Raw genomic sequence first — 21,863 nt, 5'->3', positions numbered from 1 at the left:
AAAGAGAATATGTAATATATTCTGATAAAAGGGAAGTCACACGTTTTAAAGTCAGCATTTCATTATTCTACACTATCCCATCTCCCTTTCAGAGAATGAGTGCATAAGCGATCAGAACAGCTGGTTTGAGGTTATGAGGTACATAATTTGTATCTCCTTGATGTTAGTGTATTAATGGGCCTCATAGTAAAATGGTCAAAATACTTTTTTTTTTTTTTTTTTTCTGTAGCCTATTGAATTCTTGATGCAGTCTTATGAATTTCCTTAATGGTGGCAGAGCTGGAGGATATCTGGCTTTAAGAACTCATGTTACTGTAGATGCAGATGTCAAAAATTCTGTAATGATGTATAACTACAGGTTCAAATATAAATATGGAGTTCTTATTTAACTGTCAAAATATCTATTATTTTACAAGTCCTCTATTTTCTTGATCTCGTCAAAACACTTTGCATCCACAGGCCTTTATCATTTAACAACTTGAAAAAGATACCTTTTTTGTTAACTCTGCATTGCACCTGAAAGAATATTTTCAAAATGGGCTTAATGCTAATAAACATGAAGTACTTCGTGCATGCTTGTCTGCATCTCATAAGTGATGTTATGAATCATTAGGAATGTTTTATTTGCAGATAATGTGATGATTGCTTTTCACTTACCATAAAGCACAAGCTATCAATAGAAATTAACATTCTAGAAGCTTTGCTTCGCTGATATCAGATTTAAAAAGTGGATTGCTGTTATTACTATTGTAATTTTAAGAATCCTTAAGGGATCTAATTTTAAGATACTTAAGCACCAGTCCAAGATTATAATTTTGTAATGGATTTTTTTCAGTGGCATGATCATACTCAGAGCTGACATATGTTTTGGTGATCTGCAACTCAAAGTCAATATATTTATTATATACGTTCTAAATATTCTCATAAGTATTTGGAAATCTTTGCATCTACAGTCAAGAACTTCTTAAGTTTGAGCCTATTTCTTATGAATGTCCATCCCCTGACGTGCTATTACTACTGGGCCCTTCTTACAGCTTTGGCTCAGTGGCACTACATGTTTTTTCCCCTTTCAAGACTCAGGAAATGTCGTCTTGAGAAATTCTCCACTGCACTATATTCTCTGTTTACTCTGCCTCCAGTTGTAAGGTAATGGTTCTCTGTAACTCTCTTCCTCCTCCTAACAGGGAAATTATCTTATTTTTCTTGATCTCTGCCTAGTAGTTTTCTGTTGGGCACCTTTCAGAGCTGCCTGGGAACCATACCAGCTTTGCAATTCCCATGGGTGCTTTTCCAGTAGTGGAGGAGTAATGACCTGCCAGCCCACCACTTTCCTGTTCCTAAGGCTGGTGTTCACCCTTCAAGATCTCTAGGATAGCTGAGAAATATACAGATTAAAAAAATTGTGCAAGGGATAGAAAATGTCCAGATTGTGGTTCCACCCAGTCTAAATCAGTTATGTGTGGCTTCTGCCACCAGTGCCATCTACCCTCAACTCAGTCTGAAGGGAATCCTTCCATCTTTTTCAGGCTTTCTGACTCTTGGACTTAGCTCTACAAGTGTGCAATCTGCCTCCATTGACCTCCTCAGGTCAGCCTGACTAATTTATATAGCCTCTCCATTTTAGATTTCCAGCTAAAATTTGAGGTGACTTTATTTCCGAGTAGCTCTTTTGAGTTGCCTGTAGATTATTTCCATTTTCCAGCCCATTTCCCCCTAGAATTCTCAGTGTCTCCTTCCAAAATTCTTCCAAGTCAGTATTATTTCTGAACCTGACCAACAGATCTATGATACTGATACCTCTACAGAATCTGCTGCCTGTAGAAGCCATCATCTGTGTTTCTTCTCTGGAGAAAGGGGAACAGTTTTTTCTTAAAATGTTTTGTGGCCTCCAAGAAAGAGGGCGGCTTTTGTCCAGTGAAGGACTTGAATCTCGCAGTCAGGAAGGTGAACTTCTGGATGGAATCCATAGCACTGACTCGGGAGATATCACCAGGGGGCTGTGTGTTTTCAGTTAATCTCAAGGTCTACTTCCCATTTGTAGTAATGTCTTTGAGATTGTCATCAGCTCCCAGAGTATTTCAGATCTCATATAATTTGGATGATGTACTGATATATTTCTCCAACAAGGGAAATAGCCTGGGACTCTCTTCAGACCACCAGATTAATTCAATAACATGAGTTTGTGACCAACTTGATATAGAGATCTTGCCACCCCAGAATCTATTTCAGAAGATCAAGTCTGATTCTTCCTGTGGTCCAAGCCCATTAAGTATCAGCCCTCTAGTGCCTGCAACTTCTGATGATCTTCTGTGCAGTTATAGTCCATTGAGCCATAATATATCTGAGTTCTTTTGCACTTCCTCCTGGCAACTGAAACTAGCAATACAAGAGTATGAACAAGCTGATTGAGCTATCTTATCCATTTCATAGCTCACTCAAGTGGCATGTTTCCTTCCTTGTGCATAACCGGATAGGCAAGCCACTCTGGTTACCATGCTGAGACGGGAAATCACTTAGTCCAGTGATCTCAAGGATAAACTCATTCCATTTCACCTTTTGAAACTGAGAGTGCAGAGGGATATTGTCAAGTTTCTCCTTCCAAAAATTGTGCCATCTCCAAAATATCTCTACATATAGAAAAAAGAGTGGTTTCACCCTCACTTATTGCAACAGGCAGGGAGGCACTACTTGCACACACACACACACACACACACACTTTTTGTGTGTGTGTGTGTGTGTATATATATATATATGTATACATATATATACACACACACACACACACACACACATACATACACACATACACATACACATGTATGTATGTGTACATGTATATAGAGAGAGACAGACCTTAAGAAGTCCTACAGTTCTGGAAAATCTGGGCTGTTTTATGTGGGCCTCAAATGTCATGGTGAAGAGCCACCACCAAAACAGACTGGTTGAGTTTAAAAGATCTCTTCCTGTGAGAATAGAAACTGAGTTTAAAAAAAATTTCAGCTTCTAATCCAGAAATGGTTAATTAAACAGACACTTTTCAAATCAACTCAACAAACAGGTCCTTTTATCTTACTCCAGACACTGGCATCAACCACCTTCGAAGATGGGTATTTTTTTTCTTTCCTTTGGATGGGTCTTCAACTTTACCGTTGCCAACAGAGAAAATATAATTTAAAATATCTGGGAGGACTGTGCCTTAGTAAGTCTTGTAATCAGACCACTGGGAGCTGCCAATTATGAAGGACTTAATTCATCAAAGTCCTCATGGAGACTGCTCTTCCTAGCTGGAACCTCAAAACTGAAGCCTTGTCTCACCTGATTACTCCAGAGAACTAGTAGATTTCCTCATTATATCAAGAAAGCTGTGCATGTTCAGTATATATAAAAGAATGTGAAATATATGGTTTTCCTGGTATGATCAAAGGACAATAAACACCTTTTAGGCCACTATAGAAGGAATACTAATGTCTCAGTTGTCCAGTTTTCAAAGTGGCCTGTGCCTCAGTTATTTTAAGCCAGGTGTCTGTTCTAAAAACAATCCATTTTCTCTTTTGTCTGAAAAGTCACCTCTTCAACCTCTTCTCTGCAGATTTTCTCATCTCTAAGGCATCAGAAACTAAAAATCAACCTGTTGTACAATGGAATTGGACTTTGGTCCTCCAACTCTTTTTCTGTTGGCACCTGTCTTTTCCTCATGATGAGAAGGGAAAAAAAATTTTCAGCAGTCACCTCAACTAGAAAAATAAGTGAACAAAGGGACCCCTTTTATTAAAGACCTGTAGTTGCAGTTTTTTCCAGAGATAATTGTGGTTTTTGTACCACTCTGGAATTTGTCCCCAATAGAGTATCTTTCTACTTTAACATGAGAACATAAGAAGGACCATACTGGTTCAGACCAATGGTCCAGCTAGTCTGGTATCTTGTTTTCTGACAGTGGCCTTGCCAGATGCTTCAGAGAGAATGAACAGAACAGGGCAATTGAGAGATCCATCCCTGGTCATCCAGTCCCATCTTTTGGCAGTCAGAAGTTTAGGGACACCCAAAGCATTGGATTGCATCCCTAATCATCTTGGCCAATAACCACTGATAGACCTATCCTCCATGAATTTATCCAATTCTTTTTTGGAGCCGTTATACTTTTGGCTTTTGCAACATCCCCTGGCCGTGAGTTCCACAGGTTGGCTGTATGTTGTGTGGAGAAGTACTTCTGTTTCTTTTATGCCTGTTAATTTCTTTGGGTGTGACTCCTGGTTCTTGTATTATGTGAAGGATTAAATAACACTTCCCTATTCACTTTCTCCACACCATTCATGATTTTATAGACCTCTATGATATCCCCCTTTGGGCATCTCTTTTCAAAACTGAACAGTCCCAGTCTTTTTAATCTCTCCTCATATGGAAGCTGTTCTGTACCCCTAATCGTTTTTGTTGCCCTTCTCAGTACTATTTTCCAATTCTAATGTGCATCTTTTGAGATTGAGTGCCCAAAGAGCGTGCATTATTCAAGGTATGGGCGTAGCATGGATTTATATAGTGACATTATGATATTTTCTTTATCTATCCCTTTCCTAATGATTCTTCATATTCAGCTTTTTTGATTGCTGCTGCACATTGAGCAGATGTTTTCAGAGAACTGTCTGCAATCATTCCTATCTAACTTGAGTGGTAACAGCTAATTTAGATCCCTTCATTTTGTGTTTATAGTTGGGATTATGTTTTCCAATGTGCTTTACTTTTGCATTTATTGCCAATTAACTTCATCTGCCATTTTGTTGCCCAGTCACCCAGTTTTGTGAGATCGCTTTGTAACTTTGTCCCAGTACAGATCCTTTGGGGACCCTACTATTTAACTTTTTCCGCCCTGAAAAATGACCATTTGTTCCTCCTACCCTTTGTTTCCTATCTTTTAACCTGTTATTGATCCATTAGAGGACCTTCCCTTTTATGCCATGACTGCCTACTTTGCTAAGAGCCTTTGGTGAGAGACCTTGTCAAAGGCTTTCTGAAAGACCAAGTATACTATATCCATTATTTCACCCTGGTCCACATATTTGACACCCTTAGAGAATTCTAATAGATTTGGCAAGGCATGATTTCCCTTTACAACGCTGTGTTGACTCTTCCCCAACATATTGTGTTAATCTATGTTTCTGATAATTCTTTACTATAGTTTCAACCAATTTGCCTGGTGCTGAAGTTTAGGCTTACTGGCCTGTAGTTGCCAGGATCACCTTTGGAGCCTTTGTTAAAAATTGTCATTACGTTAACTATCCACCAGTCATCTGATTTAAGCGATAGGTAACATACCACAGTTAGTAGTTCTGTGATTTCATATTTGAGTTCCTCAGAACTCTTTTGTAAATACCATGTGGTCCTGGTGACTTATTACTGTTTAATTTATCAGTTTATTCCCAAATCATCATTATTGATACCTCAATCTAGGACAGTTCCTCAGATTTGTCACCTAAAAAAATGGCTCAAGTGTGGGAACCTTCCTCACATCCCCTGCAGTGAAGACTGATGCAAAGAATGCATTTAGCTTCTCCTCAGCCTTGTTTTCCTTGAGTGCTCCTTTAGTATCTCAATTATCCTGTGGTCCCACTGATTGTTTGGTGGGCTTCTTGCTTCTGATGTACTTAAAAACTAAGAGCAAAAATGTTTTTGTCTTTTGCTAGTTGGTCTTCATATTCTTTGTTGGCCTGCCTAATTATATTTTTACACTTTGTATTTTCCTCAGTAGGATTTAACTTCTAGTTTTTTAAAATATGTGTTTTTTATCTCTAGCCACCTCTTGTACTTTTCTTTTATTGGTCCTCTTACTGTTTTGGTGTGGGTTTTTTGGGGGTGGGGGGTACATATTGTGTGAGCCTCTATTATCGTGTTTTTCAGAAGTTTCCTTGCAGCTTGCAGCTATTTCACTCTTGTCTGTTCCTTTTAATTTCCATTTAAGTTCCCTCCCCAGCCCCCCCCCCCTTTGGAAATACTAAGGTCCATAAAACTTTATTTGATCTTACTATGGAATGGCATAACTAATGTTCTTTTCATGGGCACAAACACACCTTAAGGCTTATAAATTTATCTGTCAGGGACTCAATGCACACTCAACTAGAAGAACAACCACTTCATAAGCAGAAGAGATGAGAGCTACTTTTGATGAGATCTGCAAGGCAGACACTTAGTTTTCAACAATTAATGCTTTCACCATTCATTGTAGAATTGTCATAGTGAGCTAAGCAGAAGTTGTGTTTGTGCTACTCTTAATCTAAAATTAGAAATTCCTTTGTATATAGTTGTATAAAGCTTTTATCTATATTTTAATTGTTTTTCTTTGTCCCACTCTGACTTTAATATCTGGTTACTCTTTGCTACTTCCCAGAGTATAGAGACACATGAAAAATTTCCTTACCTGTAATTTTTTTATTTGTTATGGTTTTCCATCTTCTGATATGTATGACTTCCACTTTGAAGATATCCTTTATTTTCTGGTGGAACATAGAACAAATGAATGCTTTTTCATCATGCTCATAAACCATCATATTCTCCAAGTTTAATCTATTAATTTATCCATGCACGATTATTCTGAGACCCTATCTACCAATTTCTTCCAAATACTGTCATTCTAAATCAGTATGGCATTTGTAAGTTTTTGTCCTGGGAAGGGTGCTTGAGATACGGTGTTTCTCCAGCACAGGGCTTCTGGATCCTGGAAGTGGGAAGAGGAGGTATGAGTAGACATAATTAGATGAAATTATGAAAAGGAAGATTTGGGCTGTAAGGAACAGCTTCCCAATAGTGAAAATGTGTTAGATTATGGAATAATCTCCTTCAGAAAGTGGAATTGGTGGAAACGCCATCAGTTCCAACTTTGAAAAATAGACAACAGAACACTAGAGAATGTATAGTGGGGGAACAGTCCTACACTGGCAAGAAGATGGATTTGATGATCTAACAGGCCACCTCTAATTTATATGAATCTATTATATTGAGATTTTGCACTTTAAAATTATCTTATATTAAGATCACTGCATATTTCAAGGATACAAGTAGGCTAATAGTTTCTCTGTTATGTGAATAATTGACATTTGCTACTGTGCTTGAAAATTGTGTTTACATGATTGATTTTTACCCTCAGGGCAGAGAAGAATTGGGTAAGGAGTGGTTGACTAGGTGCATAGCAGACTGTGCACATGCACCTTCTCTTTAGCCAAAGACCGTATTTAGACAGATTAGTATCAAGTATATGAATCAAAACTGTGGAGTTCTCCAAAAAGTAAATGAGATGCATATGCCACAACTGGTAAAAGAGCTGAGCAGTTAGAGGCACAAAAACTTCTGTTTAAACAGTGATTTCTCCAAAACCACAGGGGATGATTACCAAAATGTCTGTGACCATATTAAAACTTAGGTTCTGAGCTATAAAACAATAAGTGATTGTGGTGGTGTTGATGTGTTAAAGTATCTGATTTTTAACCTGCCAAAATAAACTTATCAGTTAAAATCATTCTTAATTATTGAGAGATCTTTTTTCATACTTTTAGGTGATTTATTTGGTTAATCATTTCAGCTCTTATCAATTTTGTAATTTTACTAAATTCCTAAAAACGTTTACACCTGCAAACACTGAACAAATGTTATGGCTGTGACACAAACTGACAGAAAAACGAAAATGCATAGGTTAGGGGGAAATAGCTCCTACATCTTCCAAAGTTAGACATATTAGTAAGATTCTAAGTTCCGGAGGTGGCACAGGAAAAAATGCAGGTGAAAAGTTATTCTATAATTTGTTGCATACATTTGCAACAATTTTGCAGTGCAATTAACACTATCAACTAAATAATAGAAACTTACTGTAATTTAATTTATATTTCTACAGAAAGACCTCAAACAGTACTTAGTAAATTAAAATCTTGGTATGTTTTTAGTTCAAAACAAATGTAAGCGCTTCAGTATTATGTCCACATGTAGCATTTATACGGATTCATCAAACAGTTAAATTCTAATTTTTCTAACATCTGTGCAGGATTCTCTATCTGAAGTTGAAGAGAAGTATAAGAAAGCTATGGTTTCTAATGCTCAGCTAGATAATGAGAAAAACAATTTGATTTATCAAGTGGATACGCTAAAGGATGTCATTGAGGAAAGGGAAGAGCAGATGGCAGAATTCTATAGGGAAAATGAAGAGAAGTCAAAGGTACTGATATTTTGTGTATTAAACTGCATTATAAAATCCTGATTTTTTTTTTAATGAAAATAGAGCCTGATGGTCAGTAGCTACCTTGAATATTGAGATTATTTTTTAAGCAGATATGACAGAGAAGCTATATCATGATTGAAAATTATTAAGAACCGGAATGTTCTGTTGAAGTGTGTGTGTTGGGAGGGAATAATTATTTTGTCAGTCACTTAGATTCCTCCTTTCCACAAAGGTCCAGGCCTCAAATTTTTCAACACTAACTAGAAAATATAATACAAAAAGAGCATTGTGCAGATTCAATAATTGGGTAGGCTTCTCACCAGCTCATGGCACTTACACCTTGTTGGTGGGTTGCCCACATTCCCAGCTAGTAGGTTTAGTCGTTTAGCTACTTAGTGTCTGGAAAACTATTCAAACCCTGAACCTGTAAATTCTAACTTTTAAGGAGTCTGAAATGCAAGAGGAAATCATTGCTAATACTGCTATTTACTGATGTTCATAATATGTTTATTTTAATTTATATTGAAAATGTATGTGTCAAACCCTCAACAAAGCATGCACTGCTTTACTGATATTTGTTTAATATAGGAATTGGAAAGGCAGAAACACATGTGCAATGTTCTACAGTATAAGATGGATGAACTTAAAGAGGGCCTTCGTCAGAGAGATGAACTAATAGAGGTTTGTACACATTCGACGTCATATGGCTGTACTTATGGAAATATGTGAGGGATAAAGTAAATAAAGAAGTGTTGTTGTTGTTTATTCCTTCTCATAACACAAGAACTAGGGGTCACCAAATGAAATTGATAGGCAGCATATTTAAAACAAACAAAAGGAAGTATTTCTTCAGACAACGCACAGTCAACCTGTGGAATTCTTTACCAGAGGATGTTCTGAAGGCGAAGACTAGAACAGGGTTCAAAAAAGAGCTAGATAAATTCATGGAGGATAGGTTCATCAATGGCTATTAGTCAGGATGGGCAGGGATGGTGTCCCTAGCCTCTGTTTGCCAGAGGCTGGGAATGGGCGACAAGGAATGGACCACTTGATGATTTCCTGTTCCTTCCATTCCCTCTGGGGCACCCAGCATTGGCCACTGCTGGAAGACGGGATACGGGGCTAGACGGACCTTTGGTCTGACCCAGTATGGCCGTTATGTTCTTTTGTTTTGATGTAGATAGACGATATCAAGTTTGGATATGTACGTATCCAAAATAGACACAAATATCAGATTATATTTTTTGAGCAACAAAAAGTCCAGTTGTAGTGACAGGAACATAAACTTATCCAATCAGTATTTTATGAGTTACCATTCTATCTTATTTTTATGAATTTATTTAAAAGTTAGGAATGTTCCTATGAAATTTACAAAAATTTATATTGGATATGGTAAAATACTTCAAAAAAAAAAATCTAATTACTGGGCCTCAGACCAATATTTTCTTTTTGTGAACACAAGTCTAATGCTTCTATTCGCAAAACATGGGTTCATAGACTGGCAGTTTTCCATAGCTCGAACTCCTGCTCTACTATCACACCCAAATATTGGGCTGTTGTCCCAATCCCAGACACCAGCTTCAAATGAATTTAACTTTCTTTGCCTTCCCAAAAATGTTTGTTTTACAGTTTATTTAAAAAGGGGATGGGGGGAATTTCAGTGTTTGTGAATGACCTCTAATTAGGTTTGCATTGTGGCTTATGTTTGTGCAGGTGTACATGAATGTATTGTTTTCAGTTGGCATGGTACTGGCTCTCAAAATCAATGCCAGCTTCTTGTCTGCAAACCCCATATTAAATTGTAGGTCCAAGGAATGTCAGTTTCTAGCTCTTTTAATTAGATACACCAATCAAGGCTATAACATTTGAAAGTTATTCATTCCTCCTCTTCTCTTCCTTCCCCCCCCCGCCCCAGTTCCTCCACTACCCTACCAGTTCCCTGGGTTGGTCTTTGGGGTCCTGTGAAACTCAGAAGACTTTTGAGAAGACCCCTGATCAGTAGTGGGAGGATATGGTACTGATGGGGGTGCAGCTTATGGTGCTAAGACTGATGTATGCAGCCAATATGACCTCTGGCCAGGAGAAGGGGTTGTTCTTCTTCGAGTGCTTGCTCATGTCCATTCCATTGTAGATGTGTGTGCTTGCCACATGCACTGGTGTTGGATGTTTTTCCCTCAGTGGTATGCGTAGGGGACTGGTCTGGTGCCCTCTGGGGTGGTGCACATATGGTATAAAGGGCGCTGCCGGCTCCCCACACCCTCAGTTCCTTCTTTCCACCAGTGACAGTGCTGGAATGTCTCCTTGCTTCAGCAAGCGCTTACTTACCCAGTGGTTTTCTCTTAGTGTTGTAAATAGATAAGTAGTTCTTTGTCTTCTTAACTGTTAGTGTTCTAGATAGCTTAGACCAGAGGTGGGCAAACTACGGCCCGCGGTACCCTCCTACCCGGCCCCTGAGCTCCTGGCCCGGGAGGTTCCCCGCTGTCCTCCCTCCCCCGCAGCCTCAGCTCACTGCACCGCGGGCGCAATGCTCTGGGCAGCGGACTGCGAGCTCTTGGGGTAGCGTAGCTTCAGAGCCTGGCCTGACGACCCGGTGCTCTGTGCTGCGCGGTGCGTGGCTGGCTCTAGCCGGGCGGTGCGGCTGCCTGTCCTGGTGCAGCCGCGCTGCCAGTCACCGGTGCTCTAGGCAGTGCGGTAAGGGGGCAGAGGGCTGGGGAGTTAGGGGGGTGATCAGGGGCCAGGGGTGGGGAGGGTCAGGGTGGGGATTGGGGGTTCTGGGGGCAGTCAGGGAAAAGGGGTGGTTGGATGGGGCAGGGGTGCCGGGGGGACAGTCAGGAAGGAGGGGAGCAGTCGGGCGGGGGTTCCGGGGGCAGTCAGGGAGCGGGGGAGGTGGATTGAGCAGGGGTCCCCAGAGGGCAGTCAGGAAGGAGGGGGGGGTTGGATGGGATGGCGCGGGACAGTTAGGGTCAGGGGACAGAGAGCAGGGGCGGGGCGGATGGGGCGGCCGTCAGGGGGCGAGAAGCGGGGCGGGGGGGTCCGATAGGGGGTAGGGGCTGGGCCATGCCTGGCTGTTTGGGGAGGCACAGCCTCCCCTAACTGGCCCTCCATACAATTTCTGAAACCTGATGCGGCCCTCAGGCCAAAAAGTTTGCCCTCCCCATCTTAGACAGCCTTAGACAGTTCCCTCTGGGACTTAGCCCAGGGATGGGGCATACCCCACTTCCCAGGCTTTAAGCCTGGTGATGGCAGTCGGAAGACTATGCCGATTAGCAACCCTCATCAAAGTTGCTTGAAGTGTTTGGAAGAAGCCCATATCAATTATAAGTATCGCATTTGTAAGAGCTTCAAGCCCAGGACAAAAAAGGAGCGGGACATAAGATTAAGAGTGCTCCTCATGGAGTCGGCCCTTGCGCCAGGCTCTGAGCCACCAAAATCAGACTCTGCACCGAATACGGCAGCATCGGTGCAAAGTGCACCCCCAGCATCAGCCTCCCGGCGCCAGTCCCAGTCCCCTGTACCAGCTAAGAAGCAAAAGAAGTGCCTGGGGAGAGGCGTTCCCCCGACCTCCTGTGTAGCAAAGGGAAAGTCTGGGGAGGAGTATAGATCCTTGCGAGGCAGTAAGTCTCCGGAACCCAGCCAAATACTGACATTGCCAGCTAGGCCAACCAGCCCTCCTAGGGACCCACCACCCACCCCAGGTAGTGGCAGAGGCCCCCTGCACATGGAAGTCCTGTCCACACTGGAGGCCTTCCAGGTTGCAAGAGACCCTCTTTTTGTTTTCAAACTGCCTTCCTTCCTCCCTCCCCACTTGAGCTGCAATAACAATGGACTGCTGGGTCCTCAGCATGGTGGCAGTGGGGTACATCCTACAGTTTATTTAAAACCCCTCCCTCCGATCCCCTCTTTCCCGTCCCTCTTCATGGACCCTTCTCATGAGTGACTTCTTGCCCAAGAGATACAAGCTCTCCTGCGAGTCGGGACCATAGAGGAAGTCCCCACACGTCGGAAAGAGAGAGAGTTTTATTCCCGGTATTTTCTCATTCCAAAGGCCAAGGGTGGTCTCTGCCCTATTTTGGACCTGCGAGGTGTCAACAAGTATCTCAAGAAGTTGAAGTTTCGCATGGTCTCCCTGGCCTCCATCATTCCTTCTCTGGATCCGGGAGATTCGTATGCCATCCTCGATTTGAAGGATGCCTACTTTCACATATCAATATTCCACGGGCACAGACGTTTTCTGCATTTCACACCACCCTCTTTCCAATGCTGCCCTAGGCCCAGCAGAGGCCCGAGAGCTCAGGGAGGAGGCAGGGGCTGTCATTGGGGAGCCTAACTGTCCTCGGCACACGGCAGCCAGAAACCCCTGGGCCTGCTGCCGAGGCTCCCTGTCCACCAAGTGATACAATCCTCTGCAGGGAAGAGGTGGGGCCGGAGCGGAGCTGCGATGGCTGAGGGCTCCTCTCCACCCCTTTCACTGGCAGGAGCCCTCCTCAGCTGGCGGCCAGCTGGCCAAGAGGAGCAAGTGGGTGGGGGGTAGGTGTAGTGGGAAGGGAGAAGGCAGCCCTGGAGCCACTGGCTGAGAGGAGCAGGGCTGGGCTGGGTGGAGAGGAACCAGCGCCGCGGCCATTTGGCCGCAGCACACAAGTGGAGCACTGGGCACGGCACCCTTTTTGGCGAGCCACCCTCGGCAGCCACCCTGGTCGCCCACCCCAAAGGCCTGCCCTGCTGGCAGTGCCCCTTATACCACAGCATATGTGCCCCACTCCAGAGGGCCCCAGAGCTGGTCCCCTACGCATACCACTGAGGGAAAAACTTCCGGCAACGGTGCTTGTGGCAAGCGCACACACCTACAATGGAATGGACATGAGCAATACATCTCGAAGAACACCAGTTACGAAAAAAGGTAACTGTCTTTTCACAGCATGTAGTGGATTAAGCACTGAAAGCAAGGATCTCCTGCATATTCTAATCCTGGGTCTGACACTTACTCCCTCTGTGGCCTTAGTTGGGTCACTGAACCTTTCTGGTTGAGCTTTTTTATCTGGAATACTTAACTGCCTCACAGGGTCTGGATTATTAACGTTTGTAAAGTGCAACAGCACATAAATGCTTATAGTCACCAGATACATATGGACACTTCACAAAATGGGGGCCAAAGGACACCCACACTTGCAGGTTATTTAGACAGTTATTCATTGTAATACTTTTCTAAATGTTGGCATTATGCACGTAACCCAACACAACCAATGGGGTTCCCTTGATCAGCAGAAGGTTGATTTTTAGCACAGACACCACCTCCACTCACAGATGCAAAATGAGTTGATCTGTTGGGATATCAAAGAATTCTCTCTAATCATCCCCAAATCCTCAGGCTAGCCCAGGGACATGATTATAGGGGCATGATTATAACAGATTGGGATCGGTTATATTTTGAGGGCATAAGAAAAATTTTAGTAGGCCCACCAAAAATGCTAAGGCCACTTCTGACCACAGTAGTACAGGGGAGTCGCATCTTCCGTGCGGGTTAGGTTATGAAGTCAGCGCATAAGGCGAAAATCGCGTATAGTCAAATGCTCATTGAGTGGAATGGCGGGCGGAATCGCCCGCACTACAGGTACAGTATTTAAATTGTTGTTTTTTGTTTTGCCGAGCGCATATAGTTAAAATTGCGTAAGTTAAATGCGCCTATGATGCGACTCCACTGTACATTACCTAGAATTATTTGACAGGCATTTCATTGTTGGATGCTTTATCTTGTCTAAATACACAATTCTTTCTTTCCTTCTTTTTCTTCTTTCCTTTCCTTCTTTCTATTGTTTTCCATTTTATAATGTGAGGTGATAAACCTAATACTCTGTCAACACACAAAAGTGTGAAAGTTAGAAAAGGTTCTTTGAGTTACAGAAGTACTTTTTGCAATATTTCTTAAAGATTGCTTTAGAAATTGTGGTTTTGTTTTCTTGGGCATTAATATCTAATATGTTTACTGTGTTATTACATATTTTCTAATATAATGGTTTTCAACCTGTGGTCCACAGAACCCTGGGGGTCTGCAGACTATGCCTAAGATTTCCAAAGGGGTCCACACCTCCATTTGAAATATTTTAGGGGTCCACAAATGAAAAAAAGGTTGAAAAATACTGTTCTAATACAAATACCTCATGAGCTGAAATTGAAATTTTTACACCAATTCACATATTGCCTTCAACACTTCAGCATATATATTGGTTAACTTTCTAAGTTTCCTGGGCCAAAAATAACCCCTAAATCTTGCAGTGTGACTGTTCTAAAAAAGATATGGAACACTTATCCATAGTCTGAGATACTATGTCCTAGAGTTTCCATGTTTTGAAAGCAGAATACATAAATAATACACCTTTTCAAAGGAACGTGCTCTTTCTTCCTGATCATCCTGTTTGTATTCCGTTTGCTGCATACCCGACCACCGACTTGGGATGTATTACATTTTCCCAAACATATTACAACCAAAATACACTTGTTTTGCACTGGTACAGATGTTATTCTCAACTTTCTATAGCTAGCATCCAATACATTGCAAACATTTTGATATTGGACAATTGTTATGTTTATACCTTTTCTGTTATGGTGAATGAGGCTGCAAGGGTAAGTCAGAGGCTAGGAAATGTAAAAGTCAGTGTTTTAACCTGTTTTCTAATATCTTGCATCAATGCTGTATTTTAATTAAATTTCATTAATTTTGTGGCATTGAACTTTTTTAATGTATTGCATTTGTCATAATTTATAAGAATTAACATAAAAAGGGGTTACATTAATTTATGCCTAGGCCTGTGGTTCCAGGCTCATCTTTAATAGCAGAATAACTTTTCAGTCCATAGAGAAAAGAATTTTTAAACAAGGTCACGTCCATATGATACTTGACAATCTCTGCTGAAGAGCTATCATGAAGGTATTTTTTTCTCTAGAAAGAATATTACTTCCAAATTATGTGGAAACTGCTATCATGGAAATGCACAGATACAGCTGATACATTATCAAAAAGTTATTTTATATATTGCCTGCTCCATATAACGTTAGTGTATAAATAAAGCTAGTTACAATATCCTTGTGTGATTGAAAGAGGAAGGTGTCATATTAGCCTAAGATGCCATCTATGTTTTTAAACTCTCATCCTTACAGACTCTTTGGTTGATTTTTTTACTGTTTAGTTTCCTTTATCTGTTTTTTGTTTCCTTTACTAGTCTGTCTTTTTCCTCTCTTATTCTTTTCCTCCTCCCATTTACTACAGGAGAATCAACGCATGCAGCAGAAAATAGACTCCATAACCAGAGAGGTGTTTGACCTCCAGGAGACAATTAATTGGAAAGATAAAAAAATTGGGGTATGAAACTAATACGGGGGGAAAGGGATCATTGATTTAGAAATAGACTGGTATTGTTAGAGGATTCTGGACAGTCCAAAGAAATGAAGGCCATATATATTTTAGCCATTTAAACACAGTTGCAATCTGATATTTGTAACATAGGTGCCCCCGCTGGAACAAAGAAATGAGCTTCACTTCATATTACTGAATTTCACTTACATATACAGTGGGTGAAAGTGATACATTACAATTTTATCCTTCTAAGAAATTGGTTAAGAACGTAGGCTTGGCCATACTAAGATAAACCCATAGGAGCCATCTAATCAGTCGTCATACATCTAGCATGAGCCACTGCCTAATACTTCAAGCAGAAAATGAAAAATACATAACCACCTATTCAGTTTTGAAAATATGGCTTACTACACTCATTTTGGATGTTGAATTTACTGCATTATATATGCATTAAGCAACTTGTTATACATTTTATATTAAGAAAGGAGAAATCTAAGTGCTCATAACACTTCAAGACTTGTTAGCCATCTATTCGAAAATGCAGTGTTTTGTTTTGTTTTTAAATAAAATCACTCTTATAAAATCCATATTTTTTCAAGAAGTCTAGCTATATGTCATACGCACATCTCAGGGTTGGTTTTGTGGCCATGTGCCTCACAATACATCAGAAGCATGCAGATGTTTAATATGATTACATACTATGTGTCTGTCATTCACTTAAGCAATCCAGGGTTTTCACTTTGAAAGCATTGTGAAGAATAAAAGATTAAACAAAATATACTATAGATTAAATGCTGTAAAGCTTATTACAAACAACAAAAGAGGAAAGAAGATTGAGTAGCTTGAAGCGCCTAAATAATATGGTGATTGGTGTTATATAAAATAGAACTGTATTAATTAAACCTATTAAATAGAAGACTTCAGTTTGTCATGCATACAGTCCCTTATGTTTTAAGAATTTTTTTTTTACCTGTAGCCAGGGCTTGAAAAATCTACCTGTTCATGGCAAATATGAAACTTGCCTATGTGGATGTAGAGACCAGTGACATCAACGTCTACAGAATCTAAACCATAATTTCTTTAAAAACAGAGTTTTTAGCCTTTATGTCTCAAAATGGAAGTCCCATCCCACCCTACCACTTGTAAAGGAGAATGAACCTTCTTCCTCTCTCTTTGCCTCCCCTATGATCCTATAGCACTTTATTTTCCATGACTTCATCTTTGTCTCAGCTTTCATTTTTTGTCATCTTCCCCGGTGATAAGCTCTAGTGGATTTGTCAAGACTGGTCTATTTTCACTGTATCCCATCTTAAGACTCCTTTGAGCAGCTGTACAATGCACTATATTTTGTAAGTTATTAGAATTTTATTCTGGTTCTAAGAAGTTGTTTGCAAGGCTGATGCAAACCAGAAATCTGGTTCACAAGCAGGATAGAAACAGCATGTCAGTTTCAAGTCTATTTTTCAAAGTGCTCTCAAATTCACAGGCACATTCAAATAAGATTGAAACTCAGTATATCAGTTTGAGGGCTGAGGTACAATTTATCTAGTCATTTATTCAGGGTCTCCTGAGATACATCTCTCCCCCTCCTCCCGCCATTCTCCCCCTCCCCCCGTGAATTGCTTTTATTATTCAAAGTGCTCCAAAGTGCACCTGCATAGGCAGATTGCCTTGAAAATAGCTATGCCACATCAGGGTCTGGGATAGACTTTGTGGGGCAAATTGGGGGATATTTGGTCAAGGGAATTCTGAAGCAAAGTTTCCTCCTCCCAAGTAACCTGCTTTTAATTAATAAATTGCTCTACAATGCACTTGCAGAGCTCAGCTGTCCTGGAAAATATTTTGACAGTAAGAGGGGCTGTGGAAGAAGTAGTTTTGCAAATTTGGTGTTATATGGTAGGGTGGGGTGGGTGAGTGAAATACAACCAACCCTACGTCTGTTACTAAAGCTTTTGGTAGTGAATATTCCCAGTCTTTATTGCCAACCCCGTGGGGTGGTGGGGAGGCAGAGTTATGGTTGTGTGCCTGTGTTGTGTGAGAAATGTAACAGAACTCTTTTTCAACATTTGTTTTCTGCAATGCTAACCACCTTATACCATGTGTGCAGGGAAACCTTAACTCTGAATTTCCTGTTTTTTGTCAATGATTTGGGTTTTGGGAATTAAACTCTCATGTTCTGTAAAGTCACAAGGAGTCCTGGGAAGTGCGGAGTGCCTACAACCCTAACTCCATGTTTAAGGACTCTTTTGCACTTGAATAACTAAATTGAGATATGTAACAATATATGTTTAAAAAATATATTAAATAGAAATTTGATAATTTTACACTTTAATAGCATACACAATAAACATTGTTTATTCCTTTAAAATGCAAGGATTGTACCTTTGAGTACATGAAGTGGCACTTGGCACTCTGGCTAGTAGGCATCAGGTAAACTTTTCAAGCCCTAATTAAAGCATTCACAGAGTTTAAAAAATAAGGGGCTTGACTTTAAGTTTATAATTTTAGTTGTAGAAATCTAGTGTGCCTGAGAAAACAGTAGATAAGTAATAAATGATTTTTTTAAAAATATCCTATATCCATCAGAGGGTAGCTGCTAGACCACTCCTATATTTTTAGTATACATTGGTTAAAATTAATTTTTCCATCTATGAAATCCAGTTCAACTGCATGTTTCACTTATTCCAGTTGAAATAAATAAATGAACAGAATAGTGCATTATAAAATATTCTTTCCCTAGAAACTATAAATAATAATTAAAATACAATATATAGTAGAACATCAGAGTTAAACTGACCAGTCAACCACACACCTCATTTGGAACCGGAAGTATACAGATCAGGCAGCAGCGAAGACCCCTGCAAAAATAAAATAAATACAGTACTGTGTTAAACGTAAACTACTATCCAGAAGAAAAATACTGCTTTCCCTTTATTTTTTTAGTAAAGTTTCAAAGCTGTATTAAGTCAGTGTTCAGTTGTAAACTTTTGAAAGAACAACCATAACGTTCTGTTCAGAGTTACGAAAGATGCTCGTAACTTTGAAGTTCTATTGTAGTAAATTTGAGAAGTGGAGAAAATACAATGTGAAGCTATTTACCTTCATTTCTTCCTCTATATCAGTCTGTTCCTAAAGATTCATGCATGACAAAACATTTGTTAGATGAGTTTTCTTGGCAAATGTGTGTTTACATTTGTGCAGTTGTCTTTTATTTGGGATTATTTATAATGCAGTTGTTGCATATTCAGGATTATTTATAGTGCATGTAGTAATTAACTTAAATAGAATATTGGAGTGCTGCCTAATTGGCTGAGAATGTCTGGCTTAACTCTGGGTAACATAGCTCTATGAGATTGTTGTGTTTTCTGTTGTGACCCCTTTTGTGTTAATGTAGTGTCGTTAGTTTTGTGTTTCTAAAAATGTTTGTTAGTAACCAAATGGCTAAAATATTTATGCACGTAACAGAGAAACAGATGAGTAAAAATGGATAAAAGGAACTAAAATATACTGACCTTGATTGTAAGATTTCTACTCTATGCACCTGTACAAGTCAGAGTAGTTAGTGTAATGGATGTGATATTCTACGGTTTCTACTAATTAAATCCCCGAGTATTTTGGCCTGTGAGAAGGATGTGGAGCCTTGAATGTTCAGTAGTAGTGGTGGCCTGTTTAGTGGTAGTATGCAATTTTTATTAAATAAATGTATATTTGGACTGAAATAGATGTTTCTCTTAAAGCCAGAGGCAGGTATTTATTAAACTTAACCAAAGTGTTTGTCAAAATACCTTATCGCTAAGCTGTTCCCACTATTAGGGTTTTCTAGGATAGTTCAGCTAGACACGAATACTATGCAGAAAAGTCCATGCAGAAATTGCCTTAAAATGGACACATTTGGAAGGACTGTGTTCATTTTGGTAAACAGTGTAATGAATCAAATGGTTGGATTGTAGAGAGTCTGCTGAGCCTACTGTAGGTAGATTGTTTCATGACAAGCATGCAGCACTGAGGCAAACATATGACTGTAAAAGGTAGCTATTGAAGTTGTACATATTATTTTATATCCCCCTTCTCCTTTCTTCACTTTTATTCAGCTGCTTGCCTTATTTGTATAAAATCTCTCTACTGCCTATCACATTGCTCTCTCTCTCTCTGTGCCATTCTTTTTCTTGCTATCTGCCTGTACCCAGGCCCTAGAAAGACAGAAAGAGTACTTTGATTCCATTAAGCATGAGCGAGATGAGCTCAGAGATGAGTTGGCTGACCTGAAGGAAACAATGAAGACAGGACAGGTATGTCAGTGGCAGTAGTATACAATAATACAAATACAGAAATGGGGGATCAACCATAGTCAACACAAAACAGAAAGCAGTATGTTACTACTCCAGTACATCCAAATAAAGGTTTGACTCTGGTAATGACATAAGTAATACTGCTTGGTCCAAATATGGACCAAAACCCCCAATCCTCACATAAGTTAAATGGAACATTTCAGTTTGGTGTAACTGTTTCAGTCAAGTTGAAAACCCTTCAGAAAATGTAAAATGTAACTGGATAGAAAAGGTTTCTTTTGTATGAGTGAAATTCCTTTTATTTTTTCAGAAACACGGGTTAGTTATAATCCCAGATGGTACTCCAAATGGTGATGTAAACCATGAACCAGTGGTTGGTACAATAGCAGTTGTATCGCAGGAAGCTGCTCAAGTCTTGGAATCTGCAGGAGAAGGACCACTAGGTAAAAATATACTAAATACACGTCTTTTAAAGATTTTACTGGATTTTTGTTTCCCCCAGTATTCACATCCAAAATTGTGACTTTAGAGCTATACACAGATATTTCCGTTACTTACGAAATATGTGCCACTGCCAAGGTGAATGCCCCTATCTTTGTTTAACTAATCTAACAGCATATTTGTTGACTATTTAAAAAAAAAAAAATGCAGGTGCGATGAGGACATCTGCAGTTGGTTAATTCTCATGGTCCAGTCTCCATTTTATTGTTTTTGAGGTAACTTCAGAGCGAGCTAAGAAAACTAGGAAATTGGATAAAAATGCAGGATTAGTAAAGTGTTTTGATTAACACATTTTCTTTGTTATGAAATAAATGCTTCTTTAAAAACATGAACTATTTAAAAAGCCCATTTGTGAAAGAAGTCATATGTACAAGAAATAGGAGTGTATATTGTGTCCTGTCATGTCCTTTGAAATATTTTTATGCTGTATTCATGCAAATTGATTGCATCTCTTAATTGCTTAGAATAGGTAGGTTTGCTCTAGTTCCAGTTAGCACAGTCAAACTACTACTGTATGTGGACAAAGTTAGGGTTCTGTTCCCAGGCTCCTGGTTAATTTTGTTTTCCTAGCTAACCTGCACAAATTGTTTTATCATTACTTAGTACACAAGGAAACATCCTTATGTGTTGGTACATGTAGTATATACATTTTAAATGGAAGACTACATGTTTTTTGTTTTAAACCATTTATTTAATAAATAGTCCTGATATTGCCCAGTCATGTTGAAATGGACAGAAAGAATTGTTAATACTCTTATTTGGTTCTTCTGATGCTTTGTTTACATTATTTTTAAAATAATTCTCTAAGAAACTGAGAACTTGCCAGACCTATTCTAATTTTAGTACTGACTGAGTGGGAGGGTATGTTCTAGTGGTTAATGATTTTCTGGATGAGTTAATTTATTTTAGCTTCAGATTAGGCCATTAACCAAGCTACTGTTTGTATTCTAGTAACACAACATGATAGGTACTCTACAAACATAGGGAGGCACAGTCCCTTCCCTGAAGAGCTTGCAATCTGAAAGATAAGACACAAATAAATAAATAAATAAATAAATAAATGGAGATATCCTATCTCCTAGAACTGGAAGGGACCTTGAAAGGTCATCAAGTCCAGCCCCCTGCCTTCACTAGCAGGACCAAGTACTGATTTTGCCCCAGATCCCTAAGTGGCCCCCTCAAGGATTGAACTCACAACCCTGGGTTTAGCAGGCCAATGCTCAAACCACTGAGCTATCCCTCCCAGGGTTGGGGGAAAGGAGTACACATACAGGTAAAATGGTTATAGCAGTAACTAGCCATGTCTTGAGTATTTTTACTAAAGTGAGTATTTTTAGGAAGTGGGAGATGGTTTTGTTTTATTAAATGTATAAATTATCCCCAGTTGTCCCTCAGCCATTCATTAACTACCAGGAATTGTCTGTCTCAGATGTCTTTATTGCTGCTAAACTTTTTATATATTAAAAAGTAAAGAAAATAATTACTGTCATAACTATAAAGGGAAGGGTAACAGCTCTCTGTGTACAGAGAC

The 21,863-nt window shown here is 39.7% G+C and overlaps 1 protein-coding gene across 5 annotated transcripts in view; it reads left to right on the top strand.

Annotated features, from left to right (window-relative positions):
* LOC112119315 (leucine-rich repeat flightless-interacting protein 2) overlaps positions 1-21,863 on the top strand; it is a 120,379-nt gene that overhangs the window by 83,929 nt on the left and 14,587 nt on the right. For 4 of the 5 annotated variants that reach the window (XM_026663521.1, XM_029914225.1, XM_029914223.1 and 1 more), the window contains 5 exons: positions 8,021-8,191; positions 8,783-8,875; positions 15,456-15,548; positions 19,730-19,831; positions 20,142-20,274. In XM_026663521.1, the coding sequence (XP_026519306.1) occupies positions 8,021-8,191; positions 8,783-8,875; positions 15,456-15,548; positions 19,730-19,831; positions 20,142-20,274 (592 nt within the window). The remainder of the gene's footprint in view (positions 1-8,020; positions 8,192-8,782; positions 8,876-15,455; positions 15,549-19,729; positions 19,832-20,141; positions 20,275-21,863) is intronic. The other variant, XM_029914224.1, reaches the window with a different exon arrangement.

The sequence above is a fragment of the Terrapene carolina genome, unplaced genomic scaffold (genome assembly GCF_002925995.2).
Source record: "Terrapene carolina triunguis isolate 2854851 unplaced genomic scaffold, T_m_triunguis-2.0 Scaffold33723, whole genome shotgun sequence".
NCBI classification, from domain to species: domain Eukaryota; kingdom Metazoa; phylum Chordata; order Testudines; family Emydidae; genus Terrapene; species Terrapene triunguis.
The sequence above is the reverse complement of the archived record's forward strand: the minus strand, read 5'-3'. Positions and strand labels throughout refer to the sequence as shown.